Raw genomic sequence first — 10,598 nt, 5'->3', positions numbered from 1 at the left:
TATTTGTATTTATAATAATTATAATATATACTTATATATTTAATTTTATATTTACATTTGTTTTATATATGTTTTATATTATTTTTTAATTTTGTATAGGGTTTTTTTATGGTTTTTGATATAATCCTTGCAGATTTCCCTAATCAGCTGCCATTTTTGAACTGCTTTGTGCAGTGTACAGGATAAAGATGTATCTGAGGACTCTGATGGGAATGGTCACAGCACATTTGAATTCCAGCCCCTTCCCTGCTGGGCTTGTGAGATTTCCCATTGAATTCGTGCTGTTGTAAGTGAAATAATTAGCCACACACATACATATACTGTGCTTGTACTTTATTTAAAAATAGCCAGTAGTTAAAGGTTGCAGTCAATAAAATAGCAAACTTTAAATTACAGTATTAAAGGCTTGTAACAGTCCCCCTGGCGTGGGATGGCACGTTAGTTAGAGACACTGGAGGGAAGCAGGAGATCAGAGGGAGCTGCTCTCGGGACTGAAAAACAAGTGACTGAAATGTTCTGAAGTCAGAGGAGGAAGAAGAGCCCCAGGCAGGGAAGAGCTGTCACCAAACACCAGCAGGGCTTGGCCTTCCCACCGTAAAATCTGAGCTGAACAACAATGGCAGGACAGAGACACCCAGACCTGGTGTATGGGGGTGCAAAGTACTGTCACTGGGGCTGTGCTGGTCCAGGAGAACAGCTTTAACCAGCAACACTCTGCTCTGTCACTGGGGCTGTGCTGGTCCAAGAGAACAGCTTTACACCAGCAACACTCTGCTCTGTCACTGGGGTTGTGCTTTACAGCAGCAACACTCCCGTGCACATCGTGAACCTCCCGTGGTTACAAAGAGCAGGAAAACGAGGAGTGGGAGATGCTCTGTCCTGCCAGAACTCCCCGGGGTGAGAGCACTGACTGCTCTGCTCTGCTGCCCTGCTGTGGCTCTCCAGCACCATCCAGGAATGTGTGTTGTTGTCCCCAGCCCCCGTGGAAGTGGCCCCTTAATTTACCACTCAGGATCAGGTGCTTGGTCAGAGCTGCCCCTGCTGTGCCTTCACTCGGTGAGAGCTGCAGGGGGAGCACGGGGGGCTCAGGAGTCAATCCTTCCATAGGAAGAAAACACTGTGGGCAGAGAGGAAGGTCAGTCAGCACCAAGGCAATGCTCAGCAGTGCCCTTCCTGCCAAAGGAGGTCTGGGTTGTTTAGGATCAGTAGCTCTCTGGGTCCCTTTATCCTGTGTCTCTTTGTTTTTTTAAGAAAAATCACAGGTATCTGAGAGATTTTTCCACTCAGGCCTGATTTTTTTGGATACCAGGATTCCTGGCAAAGTTGGCAGCAAGTTTAACCAGTGTCAGCTTTCCACAGGGAGAAACCAGACATATTCCACTCAAGCTTCTGAGCTTGGTCAGCCCAGTTAACCCTGAGGCTGCAGAGGTGCCTGAGATCCTCAGGGATGTGCCTTTTACTGGGAGCATCCCTATTTTCCTGGCTCTCCACTGTGATACAACAGGCCACAACCTTCCCAGGTAAGTTTTTGAGGTACTTACTTCTCTCTCTCAGCCCCTGGCCAAAGCTGCGGTACACGTGGAGCAGGGCCCAGAACAGGACAGATTTAATGGCAACAGAAATGCAGGAGCCAGTAATGAAAGCAGCTTCCAGAGTGTAGGAATTCCCTTTGCCCCACTCCCTTATCACCTGCAGGAAAAGGGAGACAAAGCAATCAGCACCCAAAACCTGGAAGCCACAAGATGCAACGGAGCACTGAATTTCTGAAAGAAGCGGAATTTGGGGGAAGAAAAACCCAAACTGGTTGCTTTTAAACTTAGTTTCCTGTTTAGATTACGGAGGGTAGAGTGTCCTGCTGTGCTCTGCCAGACCAAACAGGCCTGGAATAACGGGAAGAGCCTGGTTTGCCTGCACTCTGTGACAAACAGAACCCCAAGGACGGGGGTGGCTGCAGCCCCGGGACTTTTATCGGTGTCTGGAGACTGTAGATGTGGAGCAGGAGGAACCCTGGCCACTGCCAGCATTCCAGCCCTTCCCATGGTGAACACTCTGCTCTGCCCTTGCCCTTCTCTCTCCCTGCTCCTTTCACATCTTGTGGGAGGTGCTGGAGCCCCACTGGGAAAGGCTTTATCACAAAATAACACCCAGCACTGGACTTGGGTGGGCTTGTTTTGGCTACATCAGGATCAACAGCTGGGGGTGCTGCCTAAGAAATCCTTTAAAACACAACAGCTGAGGCCCTGGTCAAATGCTCTGGCACCTCTTGAGACCTCCTGAAGGAAGGGAGGCATTTTTGAGGAGCTCTGTGCCTTGTACTGGAAGATTGTGTTGCATTTTTCCCTAATTATTCTGGACACTTTGCCAGAGACCTCCAGAACCTCCCCCTGTGACTAATCAGTTCAAGATCAAGCTGAAATGGTTCCTGTCCTGAAAAATGGATCCTGAAGAGGCAGGATGTGCCTGCTGCTCTCTTTAGATCCAGCAGGAGGATGTTTGGGGCCCAAGGATCCAGCAGGGAAGAGGAGCCCTCCAGCCTTGCTGTTCCCAGCCAGGTGAGTTTGCTGCGTTACCGTGTACAGCAGGTAGATCAGATACACCACTTCAGGGACATTCTGGATCAGAAAAATCCACACCAGGGGTTTCAGCTCCTTCAAAATCTGTAAAATAAGACAAGACACACATACAGCTCTTTAACTCGTTGTTATATACTCTGTAAAAGCTGCAAACAGCTGATTTTTCAGTGGCGTTTCAAGTGTTGGTCAGGCTGAGTTCTCAGCTGTAACTTTGCCCTCCTGGGTGTTTTTTTTAGCAGGAAATACAGTCTCTGCTTTCCAGTGAGCTGGGCCAGGAGTGATGATGTTTTTCTTTGGGTATGCTCAGGTTTTTCTCTAAAACAAGGGAATGTTAACAGCCTGAAAGCTCCCTGTGGCTTTTCCCCCCACCTTTGTTTCTACTTCAGGGAAGTGCAGTCACTGAGGACTGAAATGTCCCACTGAAACGTGGGAGAAGCAAGAGGATTTCACTCTCAGGAGAACTCTGTTTCCCAATTTACCTTGGGACTTGGGAAAGAGGGAAGGGACTGCCATCCAGTCATGTAAAGACATGAGGCCACCTAACTGGAGCAACTCTTTCTTTTCTCACAAGGACAGAGCCTCTTTTAGTGCCTAAAGGCAACTCGAGGAGCAGCAAAGAATTTGTAATCTGTGAGCAGCAACTGCCCAGATGAACTTTGTTTCTGATGGTGAGGGGAAAGTAGCTGAAAGGTTTTTTACATTTCTAATCCCATCAGGAAAACAGGCATCACTCTGATTAGGAGAAAGGTGATTCTGTGTTACCTGAGTTACCAAAGTGTTTTAAAAGCACAGTACTTGGTGCTACCTCCATTTTTAGCAAGGAAAGCCATCAAAACAATTGGAAAGCTGCATTTCAGCTGCCAGGAATTCATGTGAATGTCAAAGCAAACAGCCAAGGAGCCTAAAAAAACATTCACCCCTCAAAAAAAACCCCTAAACTCCTTCCTGGTCATAAAAGACTCACATATCTGATGTACTTTGGCCCTGATTCTGCAATCACTCTTGGAACAGAGTCTCAAGATTTCAGAGGAGGTTCAGCCTGGCTGACGTGAAAAATGACATCTCAAGTTCATAACTCCTCGTTTTAACCTGGACACTACCCCTGAATTTTGAAGAAGCTGCCCCCATAAAGGACCACCCAACCTTTTTAGTGTGGTTTCCTAAGGATTTAAGCCTGTGAAGTCTCTCTGTGTCTGTATAACCCCAGCAATCTGGAGGACTGTTCCCAGTTTCACCCAACCTTGTCAGAGAGGTACAAACATGGAAGTGTGATCCTACAGGTTTCACTTAAGTAGGTGATCGAGGACTGAGAATAAAACTGTGTCCCTCAGACAGGAAAAATGATATTGTGACATTGTTTCACCCTCTCAGGTGAGGCACAGAATTAGAAGTGTTGTTGGGGCTCTGATTTTCTCCATCCTGGCTCCCTTCCCTTGGCAGAGGGGTGTGGAATGGGGTGGCTGTGGCTCCCCAGGATGGGGGGAGTGCTCAGGGTGAGACCCTGCAGGCTCAGGGGTTGTTCCCCTGTGCCTCAGTTGGACACTCACTGCGATGATGCCGATGGTGACCTTCAGGCAGCCCCACAGGGCCCCCGTGGCTGAGATGATGTTGTGCACCAGGGTGATCTTGTGCAGGCTGATCAGCAGGATACACAGGCAGAGCTGGAAGGGGCAGAGATGGGGAAAAATCACGGATGTGAGACCCTGAAGCCACCGAAAAAAACACCTGGCACAAATTCCCAGCAGCGGGAAGTCGGGCACGGGTCTAAAGGGTAAAATCTTTCCTCGTGGGATGGGAAACCAGGACAGAGGAACTCCCCTGTGTGCCATGATACCAACAACAAAGGTAAAGCTAAGATAAGGCAGATAAAGCATAAGGTGGTAAAGAATGAAGGGTAGTGGACAGAAGTGCAGACTTGGTGAACAAACTTGGGGTTCACTTCCCGTGTCTGTAACTTCAGTTGTTACCTCACCCCCCTGCCCTGCGGGGCAGGTTCCCCTCTCCCACCCCAGGATCACTTCCCCAAGGGTAGGACACAGCTGGGAAGCAGCAGCAATGTTGTGCAGGAATAACTTTTCCTATTTTAGGAGGCTGTGGGTGGCTTGGAGCTTCTGGATGTTACTGTTTTTATGGACAAACCTCCCAAAAGTTTCAGTTCTCCTTTTGTGCAGGACAACGATAAAACATGTGTTGATTCATTTTTATGGATCTTACCTGAGCTTCCCTACAGAAACCTGGAGATATGACCATTATAATAAAGGTAAGACAGAGGCAGGATTGCTCTGGGGAGTTAATAATTAGCTCAGCTTGTCCAACTTATTACTAATAAGAGGGGAAAGAAAAGGGAAGGTGGGGGCCAGAGCTGTTTACCTGTGCCTGGAGATCAAAAGTGAGCATGGAGAAGCAGAGGTTGAGCATGAAGTACTGGGACTGAAGGCTCTCCAGGGCACCCCCCACCCGGAATGCCATCATGCTCTGGCTCTGGATGAGGATGATGGCACAGATCACATCGAAGGAACCAACCAGCAGGATCAGCACAAAACGGGCCTGGGGGGACAGAGACAGGGCTGTGACGGGACAGGGGTGACCTGGGACCTTCTGACTGGGAATAAAGGAGTGCAGGAGTAAGGAAACCAGGCTGCCCATTGAGAGAGACTGGTTCTAGGCCTCCTGTTGGTGTAAACCAACCGGGGGAACCTTCCCCCCTGATTCCAGTGAGTTATTCCCAATGCTGGACTTGTTAAATTTTAGGAGACACAGGTTTTGTCTGGGTTGTATTTACCTTGCTGGCATTCACACTAAACCTCTGCTGCTTTAAAGGTGGCTGAAGTGGCAAAACACCCCTCATAATTACACTGATGAGAGAATATTTACACTAGAAATGATTCCTGCTCAGAAAGCAGGAGTTACAGTAATTCAAGTTACTGTTAGACTGGTAAAAAAGCCAGTCCTTAATAGTTCTCTTCACATCTTCCACAGCAGGCTCTACTCTGAGGTTCTTGTTTAATATATAAACTGATGACTTGGCTGCACATCTTAAAGGAACCTGTATTGTTTGATGTCTGTTCCTTATTGACTCAAACAAACAACCCAATTTGCTGCAGATAAGCCTGTTTAATTATATGTACAATTGATAGATAAACTAAATTGGAAAATTCTCCTCTGCTCCAGCTTCCTAGTTTGGTTGCCACCTCTCCTGTTGAAGAATAATTTTTTGGGTGACTTCACAGCAAGGAACTTCCTTCTCCAATTTGTGATAAGAATGTGATTAAAAAGGAAGGACTTCTGGGAAGCACAGCAAGGGGAAGTTTAACTACAGATCTCAGTAAGGCACAGAATACAGTCTTTGTATCACATTTAATTTGCTATGAAATGCAAATAAGATAACCTGCAGTGGCAGTATCTTCCCCCAGCTTGTGGTATCTTTGTTTCCCTGCAGCAGGTTCCCATAAATCCCATAAAAACACAAGGCTGTGTTTATGGAGCACTAATGGCTGTGTCCTTGCCTATGGACTTGAGATTCCAGTTCTATCCACAGGTTAAATTTATGTGACTTTAGGCCAGACATTTTATAGATGGAAATCTGAAGCAGAGCAGGTAAAGTGAAGGGTGTTTGATACTTATGTTACTTCCAGATTCTGCCACAAAGAAACCCAGGGAACAGCTCAGAGGAGCAGACCTGCAGCTGTGGATGTGCACACTCTGTTGTTCAACAGGAATTAATTCAGATTAACTGACATTTCTGTCAGCAATGCCCTCACCACAGACATCCTGCCTTTCTAACGACGGGTTTTCACACCCAACACGTGGGGAAAGGAAAAGTGAATGAAAACCAGGAGAGACTGACCAGGAGCTTTGGCTTTTGCTCAGCAGGGAGGACAGTGAAGTTGGTGATGGAGCGCAGCATCACGAGCAGGATGGAGAGCACGAAGACGATGAGCTCCTGGCGGTTCTCCTGCAGGATCCCCCGGCTCACATAGTACACACAGAACACTGGGGGGACAAGGCAAGGGCAGTGCCAGGTGAGGACACACTGAACACCAGGAAAACTTCCCAGTGTGCTGGATCTGGGTGCCAAAAACCTGAGCAGAACCACGGAGCTGAGGCTCCTCGGTCCGGAGCCTTTGCTCCTACCAAGGAGCCTGAATTGGAGGCTTAAAATACTCTCCTCAAGACATTAAATAATTAGTTAGATTTTTAAATGCCTTGTGAAGTAACTCTTTGCAAATGGCAGTGTATCAGCCACCCAAACTGGCAGCTGGGCTGTGTTAATCTACAAACACCACATTGATCATGTCCAACTGAATATCTGAATTAAATGAGGCAGCACCATTTTTGTTAAAGAACTGAAATGACATCATCTTCCCAGGGAGAGGAATTCAGGTGAGTAACAAGTAGTTTACTACTCACACCCCCCCCCTACAGTGTTGTCTGGCCACTGCACATGGTTTGTGTGTTGAGCTGAACTTGGACAGACTGGATTCAGTTTACTTTTATTGTGGAAATTTTGAAACACCCCACCCTGCAAAATAACTGCAAAGGCCTGAGTTCTGCTCTTATAAAACACATCAACCCCCCTCAGTCACCTGTCACCATGAACTCTGTGCTGGTCTGGCAAAGATTAAATAAGGAAAAGGCTTTGTTCTTTTATAGGATGCTCCTGCAAACACTGGGTTGTTCTTCCCACAGCCAAAATAACAATAGATTTCTTTTTCCAGAGTGCTGCTTCCTGGATTCCACAAAATTCCCCCCACTTTTGCAAGGCTGGGACATGGGGACAAAGTGCTCTCCAAGTCTTCAAAGGAACACAGTAACCTGAGTCTCTAAACAAACCTTCAGTGACTGAACTTCCTTTTCCAGTGCTGTTAACAGGGACTGAGAGAGTGGAAAATGATTGGCAAGTGACAGAGTGAATCACGGTATTTTTTGGACATGCTCTTGACCTCAGGAAGACCTCAAAGACTTAAGGCAGCATTTCCTTGTTTTGCAAATTCAGCTGCTCAATCAGAAGAAATTTTGCACAAATAATTTGAAAATAAGCTCTGAATATCAAGCTTTTTGCAGAGGTGGCACATGCACGTTTCTGAAATACAGGACACCCCTTGGTTTTGGGGGTGAACATTTTTCAACAGATTAAATTCTCAACTCTCCCATAAATTAAATATCTAATTGTAAACCCAAGACATTGTTACGGCCAGGGCACCTATTTTTCTTTAAAGAAACACCTGTCCTGTCAGTCTTTGTCTACCACACAGAAAACATGGTTTTGGGGAAAAACAGATGGGCAACTATGGTTTCAACTTCCCGGGTCTGTCACTGAATTAATATGAAGGTTCTTCAGGCTGTTCTAACATTGCAGCTTTGTGAGTCCTGTGTGAAAAGCTGCTCATTAAATCAGAGGTTTGGAATTAAAGCATTGTTGGGATTTGTCTAATTATAGAATCTGGAACAAAGCTATTGTCTTTGTTCCCTCTGGGTGAGAGCTGGAAGGCAAGGACTGTGTTACACCCACAATCTCTCCTTTTTCACACTGTTTTGGCAGCCAAGGCCTGCTAAAGCCACTTCCTGAAATAGTTTATTATTTTCATGGTAATTTCTGTTTGATACAAATGGACCCAAGAATACGAAAAAAAGTTTCTGCTGAAGCTCTCATTGGAAATATCCAAGGAAGTTTGGATCTCGCTTCCAGTGGGGGAAAAATATTAGACAAAAAAGAGATTTTTTTTAAAAAATGAAGTTCTTATTTTAATAAAATACTTCAGGTAAAGCAACATCCTTGCAGGAACTTAGCACAGAGAGATACCTTCACATTTTCTTGTTTGAGATCAGACATTAAAATGGGAACTGGAAGCTTTTCTGGTACAGCTGAACATTCAGCACCTCTCACACAAAAAACTTCAGTTGCTGCTTAATTATACCTTGGGGGAAAAAATGTATTTGTTTCAAAATCCCAACAGTTTCTTACCAACTCCAACCAACTGGATAAAGGAAATGGTGAAATCCTCCTCGGTCTGCCGGACCAGTGTCTCTATGGTGAGCCCTATGACACTCAGCAGAGACAAGATAGTGACACAGAAGTAGATCTTCACAGGGAATGAGAGCTCTGAACATGGCTTTATCTGGAAAGGAAGAACATTTCTGAACATGTAACGCAGAATAAACTCGTTGCTGTTCCTAAAAAAACACATTAGGGCAAGTTGGGTAAAGGAGGCAGTGCAGTGTCCCTTGGGAAAAGGAAGAGAAATCCACCAACTGAACTGAAAGTCCAAAATTGCTGAGGAAGGGAGAAGTCTAACTTTATTGCATAATAATCTCAGCCTAGATTGCCCTGGTTTATACCTCCAGCCTTTCTGCCTCACAAAGGTCGTGGCATTATAATCCCATCTCCTGGCCTGGAGATGCCAGTGACCACACATCCCCCTGTCAGAGCATGGGGGTGTCCAGCAGGCAACATATTCCCAGACTTTCAGTTTTAGAGAATTGTAAATACAGGGTCGGGGTTCTCAGTGAGCTGAGGTCCTTATTTTCTTTCACTAAAATATTTCAGGTGAAGCAACATCCTTGCAGGAACTCAACACAGAGAGAGATGACTGCTCCCATCTCTGCTCTCTGAGCAGGGACAGGACCCGAGGGAAGGGCTGGAGCTGTGGCAGGGCAGGGTTAGGTTGGATCTCAGGAAAAAAGGTTCTTCCCCCAGAGGGTGGTTGGGCACTGGAACAGGCTTCCCATGGAATGGTCACTTCCCAAGGAATGGTCACTTCCCAAGGCTGCCAGAGCTCAAGGAGCATTTGGACAACGCTCTCAGGGACAGGGTGGAATTGTTGGGGTGTCAGGGCCAGGGCTTGGACTGGCTGATCCCTGTGGGTCCTTTCCGACTCAGGACATTCCATAATTCTGTCACTCTCTATCAGGATGTTCGTTCTGTGACAAGCCTTGGGAGGGCAGACACCTGAACTCCCCGCTCCACCTTAATGTGGGCACGGATTCGAAGCACACTGTCCCATTCCCATTCCATTTCCCATTCCTCCCAGGCAAGGTAACAACGCGGTGACACAGGGACCCTGTAACCCCCGGCAGGGACGGACTCCGCGGGGATGCCGGTGGGGCGGGAGAGGCACCCGGGGCTGGGCCAAAAGCCGCGGGAGGGGGTTGTGTGTGCGCGATCCCGCGGGGTGTCGGTACTCACGGGCCCGCAGGGCGTGGGGATGAGCTGCCGGTGTCGCGGGGTGAGGTTGGGCAGGCTGGGCAGGCTGGGCAGGCTCGGCCCCGCCGGGCCCGCGGCGCCGCTGCGGGGACACAACGGGACGGTCACGGGGTCGCACCACGCACCCGCGGGGAGAAAGGGGGGAGGCCGCCCGCGCCCTCCCCACCCCCGGCACTGCCCCGCCGTGGGCAGCGCGGCGGGGCCCCCCCCCCCCCGCTCCGCGCGTGGTGCCGCCCGTACCTGCCGTCCATGGCCGCGGCCGCGCTCCCGCCCCGCTCTGACGGGACCTACATGGCTGCGGAGGGGCCCCCGCAGCGCTTCCGGGGGACACCCGGCACGTCACTTCCCCGGCACGGCCGGGGAGGGCTCCCGAGGGTCCCGAGGGGCGTCCCCGCCCCGTCCGCCCCCGCGGGCCATGGAGGGCTCGGCGCGGCGGGGGCTCGGCGCGGTTCTCGCTGTGCGTGTTCCCCCGCCCCGCTCCTTTGGTTCGTTTCCTCGTGGGTTCGGTAAAATGGCCTCCCCCGAACGGCCGCGGTGACAAAGGGGCGAGCTCGGGGCGCTTCTCCGCCCCGCCGGGGCTGCACCGGGCACCGGCCCCTCGGGGCGGTGCGGGGCCGGGCCGGACCCGCCTCCCCGCCCGGCGCTCCGGGCGCGGCACGGGAAGGGATGGGATGGGTGGTGGCCGCATCCCCCGGGGAGCCGCATCCCCCGGGAACCGTATCCCGCGTTTGCCGGAGCCACGGGAGCGGCGGCGGCGTGCGGGGAGCCCCCAGGTGCCGGGCGGGATGCGCTGAGGGAGGGAGGGAGGAAGGGCAGGGAAG

General features: G+C 49.4%; 1 protein-coding gene and 1 long non-coding RNA gene across 7 annotated transcripts; one reads left to right on the top strand and one right to left on the bottom strand.

Annotated features, from left to right (window-relative positions):
• The first annotated feature begins 33 nt into the window (after positions 1 to 33).
• On the top strand, positions 34 to 8,245 carry LOC113976687. 3 transcript variants are annotated; one of them, XR_003537146.1, is made up of 5 exons: positions 34 to 286; positions 1,288 to 1,520; positions 2,366 to 2,552; positions 6,209 to 6,595; positions 7,292 to 8,245. It is a non-coding gene; the product is annotated as an uncharacterized LOC113976687 (long non-coding RNA). The 3 variants fall into 3 exon arrangements; XR_003537147.1 differs by having other exon boundaries at positions 35 to 286; positions 1,360 to 1,520; XR_003537145.1 differs by lacking the exon at positions 34 to 286 and having other exon boundaries at positions 1,089 to 1,520; positions 7,292 to 8,244.
• Positions 800 to 10,296, bottom strand: LOC113976686. 4 transcript variants are annotated; one of them, XM_027702104.1, is made up of 9 exons: positions 10,018 to 10,292; positions 9,760 to 9,859; positions 8,539 to 8,692; positions 6,421 to 6,566; positions 4,944 to 5,120; positions 4,121 to 4,234; positions 2,571 to 2,657; positions 1,542 to 1,689; positions 800 to 1,117 (listed from the first exon to the last, which is right to left on the bottom strand). In XM_027702104.1, exons 1-9 carry the CDS (start codon positions 10,026 to 10,028, stop codon positions 1,086 to 1,088), a joined length of 969 nt encoding a protein of 322 aa, XP_027557905.1. In that variant the 5' UTR covers positions 10,029 to 10,292; the 3' UTR covers positions 800 to 1,085. The 4 variants fall into 4 exon arrangements, with proteins under 4 accessions (XP_027557905.1, XP_027557908.1, XP_027557906.1 ...); XM_027702107.1 differs by lacking the exon at positions 4,944 to 5,120 and having other exon boundaries at positions 10,018 to 10,296; XM_027702105.1 differs by lacking the exon at positions 9,760 to 9,859 and having other exon boundaries at positions 8,539 to 8,747; positions 10,018 to 10,043.
• Positions 10,297 to 10,598: the final 302 nt, after the last annotated feature.

This window comes from Neopelma chrysocephalum, unplaced genomic scaffold (assembly GCF_003984885.1).
Source record: "Neopelma chrysocephalum unplaced genomic scaffold, ASM398488v2 Primary Assembly neopelma1_180, whole genome shotgun sequence".
NCBI classification, from domain to species: domain Eukaryota; kingdom Metazoa; phylum Chordata; class Aves; order Passeriformes; family Pipridae; genus Neopelma; species Neopelma chrysocephalum.
This window is presented reverse-complemented; position numbering and strand designations above follow the sequence as displayed.